Source organism: Myotis myotis, unplaced genomic scaffold (assembly GCF_014108235.1).
Source record: "Myotis myotis isolate mMyoMyo1 unplaced genomic scaffold, mMyoMyo1.p scaffold_m19_p_3, whole genome shotgun sequence".
Lineage (NCBI taxonomy): Eukaryota > Metazoa > Chordata > Mammalia > Chiroptera > Vespertilionidae > Myotis > Myotis myotis.
In genome coordinates, this window is record NW_023416335.1 from 120,837,690 (window position 1) to 120,860,040 (window position 22,351).

The 22,351-nt window shown below is 46.0% G+C and overlaps 1 protein-coding gene and 1 pseudogene across 2 annotated transcripts in view; one reads left to right on the plus strand and one right to left on the minus strand.

Moving 5' to 3' along the window:
- Positions 1-2,202: 2,202 nt before the first annotated feature.
- Positions 2,203-22,351, plus strand: part of SLC6A13 (solute carrier family 6 member 13) — a 58,169-nt gene continuing 38,020 nt past the window's right edge. Inside the window, exons 1-2 of one of the 2 annotated variants that reach the window (XM_036301690.1) lie at positions 2,203-2,303; positions 4,693-4,899. In XM_036301690.1, the coding sequence (XP_036157583.1) occupies positions 4,698-4,899 (202 nt within the window). In that variant the 5' untranslated portion in view covers positions 2,203-2,303; positions 4,693-4,697. Of the gene's footprint in view, positions 2,304-4,692; positions 4,900-6,262; positions 6,371-22,351 lie in introns of those variants that run through there. The other variant, XM_036301691.1, reaches the window with a different exon arrangement.
- On the minus strand, positions 14,614-16,862 carry LOC118651958 (annotated as a pseudogene).

Consider the following 22,351-nt stretch of genomic DNA (forward strand, 5'->3'; position numbering starts at 1 on the left):
GGCACATTGTTATTATCCCATTCAGTCCTCCACCCCACCCCCGTCCTTAGCCCCTACCCAAGACTCATTCCTTCTATCTGGCCTGAGTCCAGCTTTGCTCTGGGGTCTCCCATCCCCTTCAAGAAAACTTCCCTGCTCATTGAGAATAGTTCCTTAAGGATAAAACGTAGCTACCTTTTGAGGGCTTGCTATGCATGGTCCTTTACATACAGGACACATGTTCTCCTGAAACCTCACACAGCCTTGCAAGGTAAGGAATATTCTACCCTTTCTGTGGATGAGACAACAAGACTTGCAGAAGTTGAATACCTTGCTCAAGCCACAAACTAGAAGGCGGCAGAAGCAGGATCAGCAGCTTCTACCTGGACCATCTGGCTCCAAAGCCTAAGCAGCTTTCCACTGCACTGCTCTTTGGCCAGTGGTGAGCAGGCCTCTTCCCTCCACCTGAAAGGAATGATCCTCTACTCAGCACAGTTGCCTCCTGGCTGTGCCTGCCTCAAAGCAGAGCTCCCCTGACTGACTCTGCCTCCTCTTCACAGCCAACTCCTTGCTTATGATGGGTTTAAGGCGTTGCTTTATTTTAAACATTAGCACTTACTTTTCTTTATTGGTTTAAGTATTATTTAAAAATCAATTCTAGCACATTATTTAAAAATTCAAACAATACTGAAGCTCAAAAAGCAGAAGTGAAAATGTCTGTTTACATTATCTCCTGGCTCCAGCCCTATTCTACTACAAGCTATTTGATGAATACTTTTCAGACTTTTCTATATGTATAGCCTATATAATAAAAGGCTGATATGCAAATTGTCCCCTCGACTGGGAGTTCAACCAGGAGTTCAACCAGGAATTCGACCAGGGGGCGAGGCCAGCCAGCCAACTGCCTGTGGCCCCTCCCCCTGGCCACCCCCCCTTCAAATGCCCCCCCCCCCCCCCGCCAACTCTGATCGAGGGTGGAACCAGCCTGCCAACCACCCATGGCCCCTCCTCCTGGCTGCCCAGCCTGATCAGCCTCTTGTATATATACTAGAGGCCCAGTGCACAAAATTTGTGCACAGCTGCGGTCCCTAGGCCTGGCCAGCAATTGAAGCGTGAGCATCTGGCGTGGAAGGGCAGGTCCCAGCTGACCTCTGGGCCCTTGGCAGCACCTGGGTCCCCGGACCCCCGTGCGCCCCCCTCCCCCAGAGTCACTGTGCCCGAGTCCCCACTCAGAGATGCAGTGAGCACAGCTGAATGCCATGGGCTGGGGTACAGTGTGGGCCGGGACACAGCACAGAAGCTGAGCAGGTAGCACACTCTCTCCTGGCTGGCCTCATAGTCTGGCTCCTGCACAAACCCATAGGGAGCCCAACCGGCCCCTGCAGTCCTGGTGGCTGTGGCCTGGCTCACCCAAAAAAGGCCATGCAGGTGCAGGGTGGGCTCCCCACGGGTGCCCAGCACCTAAGCGTGGGGGCTTCCCCTGCGTGAGAGCCCTGGTGTCCCTGGGGGGGAGGATAGCAGGAGGAGTGAGAGCGAGCTCCGGCAGACACTCCGCATTCTCACTGCACCTCTATCTGATCACCCCCCACCCCCAGGTAGCCGGCGAGAGGTTGCAGCATGTCACTGATGCCCACCATGGTCCGCGCTGCCCCCTGGTGGTCAGTGCATGTCATAGCGAGCGGTCAAACTCCCTGTTAAACTCCTGGTTGAGGGGACAATTTGCATATTAGGCTTTTATTATATAGGAGTGTGTGTGTGTGTGTGTGTGTGTGTGTGTGTGTAAGCGTTTAAGAAGTTTTTCTCACTTCTTAGAGTTCCCATAATCTACGTATCTTTATTCTAAATCATTGTTCATTCCAAAGCATAAGCTATAAAGGATAAGATAAATGTACTTTTAAATTAATCTGTATAGACTTAACCAAAGGAACACCTCTTCTTGATGGATTTACGGGAACACTTGAATAGGAGAAAGGGATGGAAGACAGGATCCCTCTGGAGACCCCACGGTCACCAAGAGGAGAAGAGCAGTGAGCTGCAGGGAGGAGCGTGTACTGCGGATAAGCTCACAGGCAGTTGGCCTGACCTGCCAGGGTGTGAACACACTCCACGGGCTGTGAAATCACTCATGTGTGAGTTGTCTGGTGCCAGGGGAAGGGAGGTTGTAGGAAGGGGAGGCAGGAGGGCAGAATGTGGGCTGGGCCAAGTTTAGAATTACAAGTGCCGCAGGGGAGTTGGAACCACACTTTAAAAAGGCAGCACCTTCCCCTTCCCCCTTAGATAATTCTTCTCCCTGTGCCTGGACCTCTGGCAGCAACTCCAAGAAGGTTAGTAACATTTTCTTCTCTTCTTTTTCTGTTTCTGGGTCTCAGACTATAGGTTGGTGGATCCCAGGACTTATAATCAAAGGGTTTTTTGATGCTCTCCTAGAAAATGTTCCTGACATTTATGTGTGCCCATGCAAAGAGTAGATGCTATTTTCTTTACTTTCTGAAACTTCAGTGATTGTTGACTTAAGGGACAATGTGATTTGGAGAAAGAGAATCCTAGATTGAGAGGGAAGACATTTGGGTTTAATTCTAAGAAAATGGAGGCTTTCTTCTCTGTAAAATGAGTTAAGATTGAAGAACATAAAAATTTTGATAGAATTGAAAGAAAAGAAAAATTTAAATACTTGTGATTCTATATATATATTCTCATTTAATCCTTATAGCTAAGTATATCCTATCATTCTCACTTTTACAGATGAGCAAACTAAGACTCAGAGTACTTCTTTTTCCTGAAGTCAGGCAGTAAGTGATATGGCTCAAAGCTAAAACCTGAATCCAGGCTTGTTTGACTCTACTCCTAGATGTCCTTTCAACTGCACGAGGCTACCTCTGAGAAGCAGAACCCTAACGAGGCCAAGGGACCCAGGATAGGGCTACTATTTCTTATGGGATCTGGGAGGATGATGCAGTGCAGGGAGATGGTATTCCACCATCTGAAGACACCATCAGATGCTAAAGGAGGCCCAGAACCAGTGCAGGACATTAGGCAACCTTCTCTAAAGGACTGAAGAATCTTCTTGGAAACAGCTGCTTGCATTTCTCCTTCTTATCCCACTAACAATCTCTGGAGTCCATTCCCTATTTATCAAATAAACAAAGGTCCTACTGTTTCCTGATGTTCTGGATCCCTCGGGTAGCTCAGCCTCAGGAGAGTCTGTGCCCAGCCGGGGCTCCGGCTGAGAAAGTTCCGTTAACAAGAACTTTTCTTGAGGTGTAGGAAAAAGTCCATGTGCCCACTGTTCCAGAAAAGGAGCCACTGTATACAATCAGGGAGAGTCATTAGAAGATGCGTATATTCGACATGCTGATAAATCTAGGCAGCCAATGCAATCAAGGAATGTAATTGAAAAAACAGGAACAGAGTGGGTTTAGGTCCTGGCTGTGCAATTACCAGCTGTATGAAAGCAGACACGCTATTTAACCTCTCCGAGCCTCAGTCTCTGCATTTACAAAGCAGAGGTAACACTGCTTACACCTCAGGATTGTTGTGTGGATTAATGAGATAAATGTAGGTAAAGTGCTTTTTCCATAGTAGTTGCTCGCCATGTATGAACCACATCCAATCTTATCCTCAATCCCAATAAGAATCTAAAATAGAGCAGTGAAGGGTTTAGAATTCTTGTTCTTTATTCATTTTGTGTTGTCTTCTCTACGGTAACAGTTTCCTACATTTGTTATCACCCAAAAAGAAAAGAGCCCAGAGTCCATCTTTTCCTTAGGCTGATTTCAGAGAGAGATGGAGGAAGTAGCTGGAGAGATCAGCTCATCTTATTCAGGGTTCCTGGTCCCACTCAACCATTGCTTTGGAAGGAGTTTTTTAAAAAACTGGTTTATGAAATAAAATGTGTTCTTTGATAAAAGTGTAGAAAATATAGATAAGAAAAATTCCTATAATCCAAGGAGAGAAAAACATTTTTCTGGACATCCTAATCTTTCAATGCATATAAATATAAAATATTTTCCCAGCAAAATCATATTGTATGACCTATTTTATAACTGTTTTCACTTCACATCTTATGAACACTTTCATTCATTAGATTTTCTCCTTCAACACAATTTTTAATGATTATATAGTATTCCATTGTATGTATGTACCATAATTTATTCATCTATTTGCCATTCTTACACATTTATGTACGTTCTAATTTTTTGGTGTTAAAAGCAATGAATATCCATAAGCCAAAATCTACCCACAATCAGAATTGGTTTCTTTGAATAAATTCCTGCAATAGAAATTTGTAGTTTTGAGGATTTATAAAAAGTCCATCCCTTCAATCGTCCCCAGCATACAGAATAGAGACACTGAAGCTCATGCTGATACAGACAAGGGGAGTTGTGGGGTGGCAGGGAGAACGTAGCCCATCTGGAGCCTGTGTGAGTTCTCTCATGTCCACAAACCCCAACCAAGAGCCTGTGTGGTGGAAGCAGCATCTGTACTCAGGAGCAGCCTTTCCTCCCGGCACCGGAAAGGAATATACATTTTCAGCAGCAGTTTCCCAGCCTCTACCCATAAGAGAGGCTTAAGGAGGACCTGCATCTGCAGACAAGGGAGCAGGAATGCGCTCTAGTCCAGTGCACTTCTTCCCTTGGACATTTGCTGGTGAGGGATGGGGAGTGCTTTCCTCCCGGAGTTCCCAAGTGACAGAGTGCCCTGCTTGTTTTCCAGGTGGGATGGATAGCCGGGTCTCGGGCACAGCCAGTAATGGAGAGACAAAACCCGTGTACCCTGTCGTGGAAAAGGCAGAGGAAGATGGCACGCTGGAACGCGGGCACTGGAACAACAAGATGGAGTTTGTGCTGTCCGTGGCGGGGGAGATCATTGGCCTAGGCAACGTCTGGAGGTTTCCCTATCTCTGCTACAAAAATGGGGGAGGTGAGAGCCACTGCACCACCCCACCAACCCTGGAAGGAGGTGTCCCCATCGCCTGCACTTACTGCCCCTCTGCGCGGTCCCAGAGACACATAGAATGTTGGCGTTGGAGAGACCCTTCCTTAGATTCATTAAGGACAGGCACTGCAGGAGCCTGCGACCTAAACAGATGGCGACTCTCCCAGGGGTGTTCTATGTTAGCATGGCATCACGGAAATAGGAGTGCAGGCTCGGAACCAGATGGGCCAGAGTTTGGGTTCTGGCTCTGCCACTTGCTCTCTGTGTAATCTGGGGCACGTTGCTTGAGTCCTCAGAGCCTCCACTACTGCACCTGTAAAATGGGATAGTAATACCTACAGGGTTGTTGTAAGGATTAGAGACAATGTATGTAAATGCCTAACAAATGGCAGCTATGTTGAAGATGATGTGAACACCTAGCTGTCCCATGATCTTGAGATTCCTTAGCCATGGCTTTGTGTCTTCCTCTATTCTTCTGATACCATGACATCCCCTAAGCCATTCACTACCTACCCCCCACCAGTGTCATAACCTTTGATTCCAGTGGCTCTTCCTTTATATATTTCCCACTGAAAATGTGAGTGTGGGAAGCATGAACTCTAACTTGAGTTCTTTGTTGGCTTCTCATCCCCCTCCATTCTCAGGCTGGGGTAACTGCTACCCTTACAGCAGTGGTGGCCATTTCCCGACACTTTCAGGGAATCCCAGCTCACCTTGGGAAGCCCCAGGGGGCTTTCTCAGGTAATGAAGGTTCTGGGTGAACAGTGGCTTAGGAAGATTTCCTTGCTGATGGTTGGGCTCCCAGGTCTGGTTTTAAAGTGAGGCTGCAGTCTGAGCTGGAGGAAGGAGAAATGCAGAGGCAGGTCACAGGGGGATATGGTGAGGGGAGTAGTACTTTCATGGGTCACAGGGATTAGAGAGTACCCTAATGCAGCACCTACCATCTTGCAGGGGAGAAGGGGCCTCCAAAATGCATCGAGCTCAGTCTCACAATGGTTTTGGAGAGAGAGAAAACCTACAACACAGAGTGGAGGTGGGAGGAATGGGGAAGAGCACAGAGAGATGCTCTGAGCTCGTAGTGTTATTTTCAGGATTGTGGCAATTGGGGGTTGATTGGCTCTGGGGTTGGAGGCTAACTTGTATTTTTCCAGAGGAGTGGGTAGGGCTGATATGGCTTTTCTGTCCAGGAATTTCTGGCCAGCAGCCTGAACTCACAGGACTTTGTTCAGTCTGCATTGTGAAGGGAGGAGAGAGGGATTTTCACTTTTGACCTAGCCCTGGACACCCCACAAGCTTGTTTAGGAATTTAGGTCTGAGCACTTTGCCTTCAGAGAACTGGGTGGAGGGATGGGGCTGGCGGAAGGAGGAGGAGGAGTCTAGGCCTAAGCTGGGTGTTGAGACCCTCTCTGGAGCCTAGTAACCAGCTTAGCTCCTCATGCGGCAGAAAGCTTAGGCGGTGAGCAGCTTTCCACAAGCCTCTCTGGAATTGGGTAAAGGTTGGCTTGGGAATTAGCAGAACCGGCATGAAGCGGTGGGAAAGCGTGATTCCCAGGCCTAGTGCGAGACCACTAAGTGAAGAAGGGGAAGCAAAAGGCAGCAGTGACAGGAGCAGTGGAGGGTGTGGGGCTCACCCTGCTGGGGTTGTGGTCTGGCAGCGTTTGGGTCTGGGCTCTGCCTCAGGGCTCTGGGGTAAGTCTGTGCAGACCTGGGTGGAAATGTAGGCCCAGGAAGAAAAGAGTATCCAGGCAGAAGGGTGGCTGCTGAGGCGGCTCCCGCGCGGATAGAGCCTGCCCTCCAGCACGCAGGCCACCATGGGCAGTGGAGACTTTTCTCACTATTGACTCCTTACACCACCAGCCACAATCCCTTCCTTTGGTCAGCGCAGGGCCTCAGGACCCTCTTCTCTTTCCCTGAGGAAGGACAGCAGCTGGAGGGAAGTGTTCTGAGGGGCTTTGGAGCTAGAGGCTAATGCTTAGCTTTGCTGAAGGGCATGAGTCATGGGCAACCTGGTGAATTAATGAAAAGGCTCCTTTGCCAAGGTAAGGGGGCCTAACCAAGGATCCATATGACCGTTGGAGGAACCTGGACATGCCTGTTTTTCTGGTTTTGGGTGCTCCCAGTGGTGTAACCCTCTGTCATCAGTTAACGCCCCTCACCTCCCAAGCAGTACAAGCTCTTACAGAGAATGGGCCTGAGCACTTCTTGTCATCTCCTTGTCTCTTTGTCAATAAGAGACTGAGTCTCTTTAAAAAAAAAAAAATTAATTAATTTTGTTATTCCTCACCCAATAATTGTTTTTTCATTGATGTTTTTAGAGCGAGTGGGAGGGAGGGAGGGAGTAGGCAAAGAGAGAGAGAGAGCAAGAGAGCAAGAGAGAGACATCGATGTGAGACACATGGAAATTAGTTGCCTTCCACATGCAGCCCAACCGGGACCAGGGATCGAACCTGCAACCCAAATAGGTGCCAGGGAATAGAATCTGCAACCCTCCCGTGTGCAGGCCGACATGCTAACCACTGGGCCGCCGGCCAGGGCTATTCTTTTTCTCTAATTTTATGTTTATTATTGAGAGTATTATAGATGTCCCCCCATTTTTCCCCTTTGCCCCCCTCCGACTGGTACCTCTTTATGACAGGACCCTTTGCTGCCACTGTGAGGAAGGAGGGGGAAAGAATGGAGACCATTTAGATTGGTTTGGCCCCCTTTCTCCTGGTGGAGTTGTTTTATTTAGTCCTGTGGTTCTCAGATTGGGGCTCGGGCTCTCAGCGGGTGAGGGGAATGTTCTGAGCAAGTTCTGAAGAAGGATGCTGGGGTGCTGTGGGTGCACTGTGCTCAGGAACGTGTGCTCTCAGGCTGCCTCTGATAGCACCCACCCCCGTTCTCTAACGGCATAGCTTTAGATAGCTGCTTTTGTGCTTTGGGGTGAGGATAAGCTAGAGACTTTATTATAACTAATATTTGTTCAGTGGCGAGGTCAGGGATGAAAAATTCCCCAAAACGTAATTTTAGTTCCAAACTAGAAATATAAGTGATGTCTTCTTCTGTTCCCTGAAGCTCTAACATTTTGTAGATCCAATCTGAAGTGAGTTCCAGAGCAGGAAAAGGGCTGAGGCAAGATTATGATCAAAGAACAGGTAAACATTTAAACATTGTAGCTATAAACCAGAGAAGCTGAGAAAGTGGTATAAAGGCCATCCTGCCCTGGCCGGGTGGCTCAGTTGGTCGGAGTATTGTTTTGTACACAGAAGGTTGCGGGTTCCATTCCTAGTCAAGGTGCATATGGGAGGCAACCGATTAATGTTTCTCTCTCTCTCTCTCTCTCTCTCTCTCTCTCTCTCTCTATATATATATATATATATATATATATGTATATATATATATGTATGTATAAAAGGGAAAAGGAAGCCCATCTGAAATCAGAAGCAACTAGCAGGCTTTTTAGGGAGAGAGATGGGAGGGATGCCTGCTCCCTCCAGGGCCTGTGGCCGATCCACTCCAAGCACCTGCCTCATCCTAATGGCTCTCTAGAGTCTTCAATCTCAGTCAGGCGCCCCATCACATAGCCAACTACCCTGACCCTGTCATTCAGTAACCATTACTGAGTACCTAACATATGCCAGGAATCATTCTATGTGGTTGGGATGCATTTATAAACAAAAAGAACAATTCACTGTCCTTGTGGACTTATATTCTAGAAGAGGGAGACAGACAACAAACATAGGAAATAGGGAAGTTACACAGTATAGCGGAAGTGAATGAGAGCTATGGAAAAGACCAAGCAGAGCTGGGTAAAGGGGATCAAAAGTGTGGGTGGGTTGGTCACATTGGTCACATTGGAGCAAAGGCTTGCTTTGGTGGGAGAGTTGGCCATGTGGTATGGGGAGGGGTGGGGAGTGGGAGGGAGTTCTTCAAGCAGAGGAAACAGAAGGTTTAATGGTCCTAAAGCAGTGGTTCTCAACCTTCCTAATGCCGAAACCCTTTAATACAGTTCCTCATGTTGTGGTGATCCCCAACCATAAAATTATTTTCGTTGTTACTTCATAACTGTAATTTTGCTACCCTTATGAATCATAATGTAAATATCTGATATGCAGGATGTATTTTATTTATTTTTATTTTATTTTTATTTTTTTTATTTTAAATCTTTATTGTTCAGATTATTACATTTGTTCCTCTTTTTTTCCCCCCATAACTCCACTCCACCCTGTTCCCACCCCACCCTCCTCCCTCACTCCCCACCCACTGTCCTCAACCATAGGTGCACGATTTTTGTCCAATCTCTTCCCACATCCCCCACACCCCTTTCCCCTCCAAGAGTAGTCAGTCCACTCCCTTCCTATGCCCCTGATTCTATTATAATCACCAGTTCATTCTGTTCATTAGATTATTCACTTGATTTTCAGATTCACTTGTTGATAGATGTGTATTTGTTGTTCATAATTTGTATCTTTACCTTTTTCTTCTTCTTCCTCTTCTTAAAGGATACCTTTCAGCATTTCATATAATACTGGTTTGGTGGTGATGATCCTTTAGCTTTTTCTTATCTGTGAAGCTCTTTATCTGACCTTCAATTCTGAATGATAGCTTTGCTGGGTAAAGTAATCTTGGTTGTAGGTTCTTGGCATTCATCACTTTGAATATTTCTTGCCACTCCCTTCTGGCCTGCAAAGTTGCTGTTGAGAAATCAGCTGACAGTCGTATGAGTATTCCCTTGTAGGTAACTGACTGTCTTTCTCTTGCTGCTTTTAAGATTCTCTCTTTGTCTTTTGCTCTTGGCATTTTAATTATGATGTGTCTTGGTGTGGTCCTCTTTGGATTCCTTTTGCTTGGGGTTCTCTGCGCTTCCTGGAATTGTAAGTCTATTTCTTTCACCAGGTAGGGGAAGTTTTCTGTCATTATTTCTTCAAATAGGTTTTTAATATCTTGCTCTCTCTCTTCTTCTGGCACCCCTATAATTCGATTGTTGGTGCACTTGAAGCTGTCCCAGAGGCTCCTTACGCTACCTTCGTATTTTTGGATTCTTTTTTCATTTTGCTTTTCTGGTTGGGTGTTTTTTGCTTCTTCGTATTTTAAATCATTGACTTGATTCTTGCAATCCTCTAGTCTGCTGTTGGGAGTCTGTAATAATATCCTTTATTTCAGTCAGTGTATGCTTAATTTCTAGTTGGTTCTTTATCACAACATCGAGGTTCTCATTAGATTTCTTGTAGATCTCATTAAGTTTATCGGCAGTTTCTAGAAAATTATTGAAAGACCTTAACAGTGTGGTTTTGAACTCTATATCCAGTCATTTGCTTTCCTCCATTTCTGTCATTTGTGTCCTTTTTCTTTGTCTCTGCATTTTTTATGCTTCCCTGTGTTGATAAAGTGGTTTTCTGTGCTAAGTATCCTCTAGGGCCCAGTGGTTCAGCCTCCCCAATTACCTGAGGAGGACACTCTTGATGCACCCCCTTGTGGTCTTTGTGCACAGTCTTGTTGTAGTTAAGCCTTGATTGTTGTAGGTATCACTGGGAGGAATTGGCCTCCAGGCCAATTGGCTGTGAGAATCAGCTGTGTCTGCAGTGGGAGAACTTCTGTGCTGGAGACACCGCTCTGGGGCAAGACTTGCTTCAATGGGGCTTTGGTGCTCACTGAGTCTGCCCCCTGAGTGTGTCCTTTATGTTTCCAGGGAGCTGAAAACTGGATGGTCCCACTCTGACCTCTGGGCTTCCTGGCTCCTGGATCTCTAGGGAGGTGCTAATGTAGCCTTTGCCTGAGGCTATCCAGCAAAAGCCTCCCTGCAGGGCTTGGGCAGGGTGGGTCCCAAGAGATCAACAGGGAGGGGCTAGCAGTTATGGCTGCTCTTGGTCCTGCCCTCAGAGGCCCTGCTTCTCAGTGTCCTGGCAATTGCTGCAAGCTCCTGGAGAGAAAGCTGCCCTTGAGTTCTGACCGCTGCCAGGCAGTCCCGCTTCTCCCCGTATGAGTCTGGGTCCCGCTCCGCATGCACTCCGCACCCTAGTATTTTACTTCCGCACTGCGCCTCCTCTGAGTCTCGGTATGCTTTTCTCTTTCCTTCTAGTTGTAGAATTTCCACTCAGCCAGCCTTCCTGTGGTTCTTGGTGATGTCCATTCATCTTTTAGTTGTATTTTTGAAGTGGTTGTGTGAGGCAGCAATCTCCGGTGTTTACCTATGCCGCCATCTTGGTTTCTCGTGTATTTTCATTGTTACAAATTGAACATAATTAAAGTATAGTGATTAATCACAAAAACAATATGTAATTATACATGTGTTTTCCGATGGTCTTAGGCGACCCCAGTGAAAGGGTCATTCCACCCCCAAAGGGGTCGCGACCCACAGGTTGAGAACCGCTGTCCTAAAGCAAGAGGCTGATTGGCTTGTATGAAGAGCTGCAGAGAGGGGAGTAATTAGAAGGTGAGGTCAGAAAAGCAAAGATATTGAAGTGGCAGATTATGTAGGGCCTTGTCAGCTATTGTAAGACTTTGGCTTTTCCTCAGTGACATGGGGAGTCATGGTAGAGTTTTGAGCAGGATTGGCATGATCTTTCATTTTATTTATTTATTCATTTATCTTTATTATTTATTTATTTATTTTTAACATATAAGGAACAAAATTCTGTTTTTCTTTTTTTAAAAAATATTTTTTTTTATTGATTTCAGAGAGGAAAGAAGAGAGATAGAGAGATAGAAAGATCAATGATGAGAGAGAATCATTGAATAGCTGCCTCCTGCATGTCCCCTTGCAGGAATAGAGGGGATCAAGCCCCCAACCTGGGCATGTGCTCTTCGCCGGAATTGAACCTGGGACCCTTTAGTCCACAGGTCAACGCTCTATCCACTGAGCCCAACTGGCTAGCTAGGGCAGGACCTCACATTTAAAATAGTCTCTCTGGCTTCTGTGTTGAGAACTAATTATAGGGAAGGGCAGAAGCAGACCACTTTCAGCTGGAAGGCCCATGTTCTGAGACATCCAGGATTTCAGGCTTTGAGAAAAGCCAACGAAAGAGACAGAAGAGAAACCAGCAACGGAGGAGGAAAACCAAGAAAATGAAGTGTTTGGAGGCAAGAAAAGCAATGCTTGCAGGAGGGAGAGAGAACTAACCAGATGCTGCAGATAGCTTAAGAAAGATGAGAAATGAGAATTGATTATTAGCTTTAGCAGTGTGACTTTGTAGGAATAGCTACAGTGGAGTGTGGGGCAAAGACTGGTTTAAGATCATGGGAGAGAGAAGAATTGGAAATAGGACATATGAGTTATTTAGGCAACACTCAGGAGTAGGTGAAGTTTATCTCTTCTCGGGTGGTCTCCCTCCTGGGGGGAAGTAAGCCAATATGAGTGCTGTGCTACGTGGTGGTAGCCGTGTGCCCTGTGTGTCTGGCGGTGGTGGGGATGGGTCATGACTGACGAAGTTGCTGAGAAGCTGCACATTTGAATTATTTTCCTTGCTCTCCACCCTCAACTCCCTGGAGGGAAAAGCAAACATAATCTTCCACCAGGGCCTGCCCCTCTAAAGCCCTGGCCATAGGGCTGGGGAGACTAGATTACCTGAGGCCCAACGTAGGAAAGGTGGTAGGAGAGGGTTTAGGCAACATGATTTGAATCTGCCAGGAGGGAATTTAAATTACTTGCCTGCCAATCTCAGTTCAGACAAAAGCAAATAATCTGTCAATTATTTTATACTGAATTTCTTAGTCCAGGTTGCTAAAAACCAGGGGGCAGAGGTCACCTGTGCTGAGAATCTTTTGTTTGTGCAAGTCATAGACCACCAGCTGGAGACCACCTCATGTTAGGACAGGTGTTCCCCTCTTCCTCACCCCACTTCCCACCTCTTCCCTCTCATCTTCAGTCCCTGAACACCCAGGGCCTGGGTGCTTCGGAACATGGGCCTTTCAGCAGGAACCTCTCTAGCTCCTTGGATCCTGGCTTCCAGCTGACTGAGTTCTTCAGCACCCAGAATGGACCCCCACAGAATGTACCACAGCCGGACCTCTCAGAACTAGGGCTCTTGAGGGTAAGGACTGTGGGGGAAGGGCAGCAAGAGAGTACACCTCAGCTCTAACTGTAGGGAGACAGAGCCTAGGGACACCACTGTAACGGGGCCTAAATGACACCCGGCATCAGGGGACACCGTGCTCCTTGATGCTGCTTGTACATACTAAAGAACAGAGAGAGACAAGGAGCACGTTTCTTTCTGTAAGAGTATCTACATGTGACAATTTGGTGCCACTTTGAGTTAATTACTTAATGCTCAGTATTGGACAGACTAGTGTAGATTATAGCATAATTGAAGTACGCTCATTATTGTTTTGCTCATGTGGACTATCATCAGTTTATGTCTTTAAAAATGTCATCTGGAACATTACAGGTGACACTACATAATGTGCTTTTGTGAAGGGTGGCCAGCAGAATGATGCCTTTCTAGGCTGGGCATGTGGTCTCTCCCATCCCATGGGGAAGAGTGCCAGGGCATTTTAGAATTTGGGGAAGGAGATGAACATGGTGGATATGGGGGAGCAGCAGGTAGCTGTGAATGCTAACCTCTATCGCCAGTACTAACTCCATCTTTCAGTGGTGGTGACTGGGAAAAAGCCAGAGTGGCTCAGGGGACTCCATGGTCTGCACTTGGGTCCCTCTTGGGCTCCATCCTGCCCCTCACTCCTTCCCCACTTTTAGGGCCAGTGGCTCTGCTTGGTAGGTGTGGACCTTGTCCCCTGGCACATTGCCCAGGTGCTCAAGGAGGCAGAGGAGTAAGGGAGCAGAACCGAGCACAGGACCCACGGCAGTTAATCATTGGCTTGGCTTCTTGGGAAAGAGCAGGTAGCATAAAGATGGAGAGAAAGGGCTTGTGTTGGGCAGAAAACTCACTTCTCTCTCTTCTTTCTCTGCAGTGTTTCCAACTCTCAGCAGTAACTGTTCATATTATTCACTGTGTTATCTCTTCCATAATTTTCCCCTCCTGCCTTGGATGATTTACATACTTATCAGACTAAATTGTTTATGATTTTAATTTATTTGCCTTGTGGTAATTAAGTGCTTCCCTCAGTACCTGAATTATGGATGCAGGGATATGGGCAGTTAAGAACTAGTGAACTCTACTCCTTAATGACTTTTGTTTTAAACAGTTTTATTAAGGTATAATCGACTTACAATAAATTGTACATATTTAAACTGTATAATTTGGTAAGTACTGACACATGTATACACCCTTGAAACCATTGCCACAGTCAAGATAATGCACATATCCATCACTCCCCCATATTTCCTCTTGTCCATTTCTCCCACCTCTGACCTCTGCTACCCTATCCCAATGTCACCACAGACCTGGTTTTTGAAATATATATATCTCACTGTCATTTTAATTTCCATTTCTGTGATGGCTAATGATGTTGAGCATCTTTTCATGTGCTTTTATGAACCCATATATCTTCTTTGGTGAGAACCTGTTCAAATCTTTTGACCCTTTAAGAAAATGGTCATTTGTTTTCTTACTATTGAATTTTGAGACTTTTTAAATATTCTGGATACAAGTTCCTTATCAAATATGCATTTTGAAAATATTCTTTCTCATTCTGTCTTCTTTTTTTCATGTTATAAAAGCAATATATTTCAGTTTCAAAGATTTGACAAGTTCTATAGAATCTCTTTCATCATTAGATGAAAAATTTCAAACTTCACAATCTTCTGCCAGGTAGGACTGGCTGTCACTCTCTGGTTTGAGGTCGAACCCATTTCAAGGCATGTCGTGGTGGCACGTAACGGTGGGACGGTGAGCCGTGCAGGCAGGTTGTGTACGCTGACTGTTAAATCTGCAGTGTTGTGGATGATAGAAGGGACATTCCATTTTCTTATAAGCAGAGAAGTAACGGCAGAGCTGACTGCTAGAAGACGGTGTTGGTGTTATCACTGGTTTTGGAGGCAGCATTGGCATTCTCATATGTGTGAAGGGACCATCTGGCTTAGTACATTTTGCATCATGTTTACAATTTGGATGGACAAGCAAACATTTTTTAGCAAATTTATAATTGGGGAAAGCTACGCAAGGTGAAACAGAGTGGTGCTAAGCACACTCATGCCCATTTTCACAGGCAGGCCAGCATGTGCCATGGGCCCCAACCTTTTTCCAAGTTCACTCGCCTCAGCTGGGCTGATGTGCAGTTTCTGCCATTCAGGGGTCAATCTGCAGCCAGCTAACAAGAGCCTCTGTTGAGTTCCTTGACTTTTAAAAAATATTATCTCCTTTTGTTTTTTCTTCTTTATTGGGGGGACTTGGTCCAGCTGTCCTGATTTCCCCTGGACCTTTTCTTCTTCTTCTTCTTCTTCCTCCTCCTCTTCTTCTTCTTCCTCTTCCCCTTCTTCCCCTTCCCCTTCTTCTTCTTCTTCTTCTTCTTCTTCTTCTTCTTCTTCTTCTTCTTCTTCTTCTTCTTCTTCTTCTTCTTCTTCCTCTTCCTCCTCTTCTTCTTCTTCCTCCTCCTCCTCCTCCTCCTCCTCCTCCTCCTCCTCCTCCTCTTCTTCTCCCTCTCCCTCTCCCTCCTCCTCTCCCTCTCCCTCCTCCTCTCCCTCCCCTCCCCCTCCCCCTCCCCCTCCTCCTCCCCTTCCCCCTCCCTCTCCTCCTCTTCCTCTTTCTCCTCCTCCTCCTCCTTCTCCTTCTCCTTCTCCTTCTCCTTCTCCTTCTCCTCCTTCAATAATTCTTTATTATTGAAAGCATTACATATGTCCTACTTTCCCCCCCATTGACCACCTCCAGCCCCCCTTGCCCTCCCCCTCTACCCCGTTGTCTCCCCCCCCCGCCCCCCCGGACCATTTCTGCCAGCAATTCTTCTTGAGAAGTTTGAGTTTCAGGAGCAACTGAAAATGTCTGTTTTTGTGAGACTGTAGAATAGTTAGTTGTTTCTGTTACAGGTTCTTGAACTTCAGATACAGCCTTCAAAATCAGATCCTTGTTAGCTTGTTTAGAAGGAGGAAGCAGGCTCTCCTCTGGGCTTTGCTGGCACTGACAATGGGAGACGCTTCCTGAACGGGACCCACAGGCATCCTCCTCTCCACCGTGATTGCATTTTTTCACTTTAACCACTGAACTTGCCACCGGCAACTCTCTCTTCCAAAAGTGTTCCCCTCAATCCTCACTTTTTCCTGAGTTGTTTCTGAAGGCGGGACTATCTTTTCTAAGCTGTTACGCACTCTGGTTCACACAAATGTCCTGTCTCATCTACCCGGCTGTTCTGTATACCGAGTTGCTTGGCAGCATGAATACTGTTTTGCTGCTGTTGAGATTGCTGTTTAAATGAACACCACTATCTGCAGTTCGACTTGCAGACGGTCAATAAATTTCAACAGAAGGCTGAAAAGAACCCTCTATGTCACGGTAGGTTTTTTCCTGCACAAAATTGAGGTCTTCATTGGTGAGGTCACCTGGTTCCGACTTAATATCAATCGCATCTTCAGAGGCTGCTGCCTTCCTCCGAAGTTTCACTGTTGACCTTAGTCGGTTGCAGCACCATCATCATACACCTGTCTGACATTAGTGGAGTTCTGCTTCTGTGAACTTGAAGAAACCCTGGAATCTCTTTTCTGAGGTCTAACCGCCAGGGGTGGCAGTGCAGTGTCCTGCATCTCTCACCTCCCCCACTGACTGCTCTTGTTTGGAGGCACGTTACTATAGAATATGCTGGTGTCAGAGGACTGTAGACTACAGGGGTTAGTTGGATGGAGTGAAGCTTATCTAGTGCACCACGGAGCTATAGGTGAATTGAATTGTACTGTCCCCTAGAAACAGGGACAGGTCCTGACTTTTCTTGTTGGTCACCATCACCATAATGTAACCAGGATATTCTGCATTGAACCATGGCAGATGCAAATGCCAGAAGACCTCAAACATCCCATATGCAAAATAATTCAACATCAGCTCCTAATTCTTGCAATTTTCCCTAAGGGAACTCCGGATCTCGTGGCTGATCTCGGGCCCATCTCCCGGGCTGCTTCGCTTAGCCCAGCCTCAGCCCTCTCCCTGCAGGCCTGCAGCCACAACTGCTGCCACTTCGGGCTCTGTTTTTATTTTTTCTTTCTTTAAAAAAAATATTCTTATTGATTTCAGAGAGAGGAAGGGAGATGGAGAGAGATTGAAAGATCAATGATGAGAGAGAGAATCATTAATCAGCTGTCTCCTGCACCCCCTACTGGGGATTGAGCCTGCAATCCAGGCATGTGCCCTTGACCGGAATTGAACCCGGGACCCTTCGGTCCACAGGCCAAAGCTATATCCATTGAGCCAAACTGGCTAGGGCTGGCCCTGTTTTTCTTAACAGCGTCTTTGGAAGTGTAGAAGTTTAAAATTTTGATAAGTCCAGTTTAATCAATTTATTCTTCTATGAATCATGTTTTTGGTGTCACATGAAAGAAATCTTTGCTTACTCAAGCTCTTTTTCCCTCTAGAAATTTCACAGTTTTAGATCTTACATTTAGCTCTATACGATAATGAAGATATGGATTAAAGTTCATTTTTTTTGAGTGCATGAATATCCACTTGTTCCAGCATCATTTATGGAAAAGACTATCTTTTTTCCCCATTAATTGCCTTTACACCGTTGTTGAAAATCAGTTGTCCAGCTCTGGCTGGTTTGGCTCAGTGGATAGAGCATTGGCCTGTGGACGCCTGGTTGGATTCCAGTCAAGGGCATGTACCTTGGTTGCAGGGTCCCAGCCCTGGTCAGAGGCATGCCGGAGGCAACCAATCGATGTGTCTTTCTCACATTGGTGTTTCTTTCTGTCTCTCTCTCTCCCTTCCACTCTCTCTCTCTAAAAAAAAAAAAAAAAAAAAATTTCAATGGGAAAAATATCCTCGGGCAAGGATTAAAAAAAAAAAAAAAAGAAAGATAGAAATCTGTTGTCCATATATGTTTGGGTGTGTTGTTGGGCTGTATTCTGTTCTATTGAATTGCTTATTTTGACACCTACACCATATTGTCTTGATTCTATAGTTTTATAATAATATGAAAATAAGGTAGAGTTAAGCCTAAAACTCAGTTCTTCTTCTTCATAGTTGTTTGGCTATCTTATTTCCTTTGCATTTTCTTATGAATTTTAGAATCGGTTTGTCAATTTCTGCAAAAAAGTGTTCTGGAATTTTGACTGGGATTACAGTGAATCTATAAATCAACATGGGAACAATTGACATCCAAGTAATATAGAGTCTTCTGACCCATGAATAGAAGGGAACTATGCCTCACTATTTATTTAGTTCTTAAATTTTCTCTCAGCAATGGTTTGCAGTTGTGAGTGTACATATCTCAATATCACATCTTTTGTCAGATTTGATCCTGATGCTGTTATGAATGGTATTATTTCTTAAGCTGAATTTATCATTTTTTGGTTGCTAGTATATAGACATACAATGGATTTTTGTATGCTGATCTTGTATCCTGCAACCTTGCTAAATTAACTTACTGATTCTAGCAGCTCTTTGGTATATTTCAAAGGATTTTTCCGTTCTTTTTAAAAATACTTCATTGAGAAATGATTGACACAAAAAAAGCTGTGCATATTTAATGTACACAACTTGATGAGTTTGGAGGTAATATCTATCATCTCCAAAAGTTTCTGTTTGCCCTCTTATTTTTAGCCTCACCTAAGGATATGTTTTGTTTTTAATTAATTTTTAGAGGGAAGAAGGAAGATAGAAAAACATGGTTGTAAGAGAGAAACATCGATTGGTTGCTTCCCATATGCACCCTGTACCAGGGACCGAACCCACAACCTAGGAATGTGCCCTGACTGGGAAGTGAACCGAAAACCTTTTGGTGCACGGGATGATGCTCCAAGTAACTGAGCCACCCAGCCAGGCCCTATCTGCCCTCCTTTAATCCCCCCCTTTTTTTGGTGAAAAGAACACAACATAAGATTTACTTTCTTGGTAAATTTTTAAGGAAAAAATGCAATATTGTTAACTATAGGCACTATGGTATATAGTAGATGTCTAGGACTTACTCATTTTGCATAACTGAAACTTTGTACCCTTTGACCAATGCCTGGCTCTCTGTTTCCCCCTTTCTCAGCCTCTGGTAACCACCGTTCTACTCTCTGTTTCTATGAGTTTGACTACTTTGTTTTTAAATATATTTTTATTGATTTCAGAGAGGGACAGAGAGATAGAAACATCAATGATGAGAATTATTGATTGGCTGCCTCCTTCATGCCCCCTACTGGGGATCGAGCCTACAGCACAGGCATGTGCCCTTGGCCAGAACCGAACCTGGGACCCTTCAGTCTGCAGGCCGATGCTCTATCCACTGAGCCAAACTGGCTAGGGCAAGTTAGACTATTTTAGATTCCAAAGGACTTTGCACATAGACTAGGGGCCCAGTGCATGAATTCATGCACCTTGAAAGGAATTGTGGGTTGTGAGGCTGCAATGGGTAAAGGGGCGGGTCTCAGCCCATCCTCCACACCTCCGCCCTGCCCCTCCTGCTGTGGCCCCTGGTCCCCTATCTGCTGGCAGCCCTGCTCCCACTGCCACCACTCCCACACACTGACAGCACTGGCCCTGCTCACACCCACTGACGTGTGAAGCAATTGGGCTGGTGCCAGCAGCCAGTGTAAACGGCGGCTCTGGAGCCAGCTGTAGGTGTGACTGAGGCTAGCGCTGGCAGTGGGTGAGACCAGCGGCTGCTGGCCCTGATTGCCCCTCAGGAGCAGGGGGAGGTAGAGAAGCCCTGAGAGATGATTGGGGCCGGCAGCTGCTCGCACCCGCTGACGGCACTGGCAGCAGGTGTGAGTGCAGCTCGGGACTATGGCTCACAGGAGCGAAGAATTTTCAGTAACCACCAGAGGCTTGCCCCTATGACAACGACTGCTACCCCACCTTGGCCTGGCACCCCCTCTCACCTGCTCCACATCCTGCTGCAGCCGATGCCTGCCATGTTCCACGCGCACCCTCTGGTGGTCAGCGCAAGTCATAGTGACCGGTTGTTTGGTTGTTCAGTTGTTCCTTCATTCGGTCTATTTGGTCTATTTGCATATTAAGGTTAAGTCATTTGACGTAAAATGTATTTTCCTTTTAGAAGTGTGTTACCTCATTTCTAAATATTGGGGAAATTTCCATTTGTCTTATTGACTCCTAATTTAGTCAGAGAACATACTTTGTATGACTTGAATTGCCGGGGTCCAGCCCCAGCAGGTCCAGGGGTCCCCAAAGGTGTAGACGGAGTCGGCGAAGAAGGAAGGACACGGAGACAGTGTTCAGCTGATCAGCAGCCTAGCCAGGATCTCCAGCCAGGATCTCCAGCCAAGTTCTGGTCTGGATCTCCAGAGAGGTTCTGCTTCAGATCTCCAGCCAGGGTCTGTGTCCATGTTCTCTTGCTAGGTTCTCCAGGTTCTCCAGCCAGGTTCTGTAGCCATGTTCCCTCGCTAGGTTCTCCAGCCAGGTACTGCCCAGGTTCTCCAGCCAGGTTCAGTCACCAAGTTCTAGTCAGGTTCTCTTGCCAATTTCTGTAGTCAGGTTCAGTCCAGGATCTTTTGCCATGTTCTCTCGCTAGTTCTGTCTCTAGGTTCTGATGCCAGTTTCTGTCCAGGATCTTTTGCCATGTTCTCTCCAGCGAAGTTCTTCTGTCTCTAGAGAACGTTCTGTGTAGGTTCTGTGCCTAGGTTCCGTCTCTCTTGGTTCCGTATTCTAAGTTCTGTGTTCTAAGTTCTGTGTTCTAAGTTCTGTATTCTAAGTTCTGAGTCTTGCTGTCTTGTTGCATCTGTATTTATACTAGTTGATTCAATCCTATCAGTCTCTATTACAAAGGTTAGGGCGTTTCTTATCTTCATTCCAGGGAGTAAAGATTATGTAGCTTAAGCACGATTGTTCATAGTTAAAGTGATTAATTACCCGCCTGGCACTTAGTTAAGAGGTTTTATTCCCTCCCTAACTTCAGGGGAAAATCCCTACCTGGGGAAACAACCTTTCTCAGAGAGGAGACCTTGGTTAAAACACATAGTGCCAAGAAGGTGAGCAAACATATTAAGAACAATATGCCATATATGCCAGGTCCCTTGAAACAGCAAGGATGGACCGGCTCCCGGCAAATTCCCCCTTTTTTATTTTTTAAAAGCAGGCATTAAAAAGAAAAACCCGAAATGCTCTCTTGTATCCATTTTAAGAGTAGGATTGGCGCTTTCCGCTATTACCTGAGTCCTGATCTATCACCCCAGGGAGAGCTTGCCAATCCTGCACTTTCCCAGGGTGGAAAGGCTGCAGTGGGGTTAAGGATAAGGCTCCTTGGGCCTACCTTCTCCCATGCCATTACATTTACCTTTCCTTCCTCAGAAAAGCATGGACATACTTCTTGTATAAAACGTTCTGTCTGACTGGGAGTAACCTTAATTCCTCTGCTAGCAAGCATATGTGTAAAAAGATCAATACAGAGTCTTTTTTCTTTAGACTCAGTATGGCACATCTTCTTAATCTAAAGATCAATACAGAGTCTTCTTTCTTTGGACTCAGTATGGCACATCTTCTCAATCTAAGAATCAATACAGAGTCTTCTTTCTTAGGACTCAGTATGGCACATCTTCTCAATCTAAGTTCTGTACTATCCACCTTCTTACCCTACTTATCCTCTATAGGGGGGTCTGCAGTACCCTGGTGGAGTCCTATCCGTCCCAAGTGTGGGGGTTCTCAATGGGGGGGGGGGGCTTACCTAGGGGAATCCTGTTCCAGGGCTTCCCAAAGGTGTGGACGGAGTCGGCGAAGACTATCCACCCTCTCCTACGGTGGAGTCCTATCCATCCCGAGAGTGGGGTGCTTACCTAGGGGTCCCTGTTCGGGCGCCAGATTCCGGGGTCCAACCCCAGCAGGTCCAGGGATCCCCAAAGGTGTGGACGGAGTCGGCGAAGAAGGAAGGACACGGAGACAGCGTTCAATTGATCAGCAGCCTAGCCAGGATCTCTAGCCAGGATCTCCAGCCAAGTTCTGGTCTGGATCTCCAGCGAAGTTCTGCTTGGGATCTCCAGCCAGGTTCTGTGTCCATGTTCTCTTGCTAGGTTCTCCAGCCAGGTTCAGTTACCAGGTTCTAATCAGGTTCTCTTGCCAATTTCTGTAGTCAGGTTCAGTGCAGGATCTTTTGCCATGTTCTCTCCAGCGAAGTTCTTCTGTCTGTGTAGGTTCCTTCTTCTGAGTTCTGTCTTCTTCGTTCTGTGTTCTGAGTTCTGTCTTCTTCGTTCTGTGTTCTGAGTTCTGGCTCTTGCTGTCTTGTTGCATCTGTATTTATACCAGTTGATTCAATCCTATCAATCTCTATTACAAAGGTTAGGGCGTTTCTTATCTTCATTCCAGGGAGTAAAGATTATGTAGCTTAAGCACGATTGTTCGTAGTTAAAGTGATTAATTACCCGCCTGGCACTTAGTTAAGAGGTTTTATTCCCTCCCTAACTTCAGGGGAAAATCCCTACCTGGGGAAACAA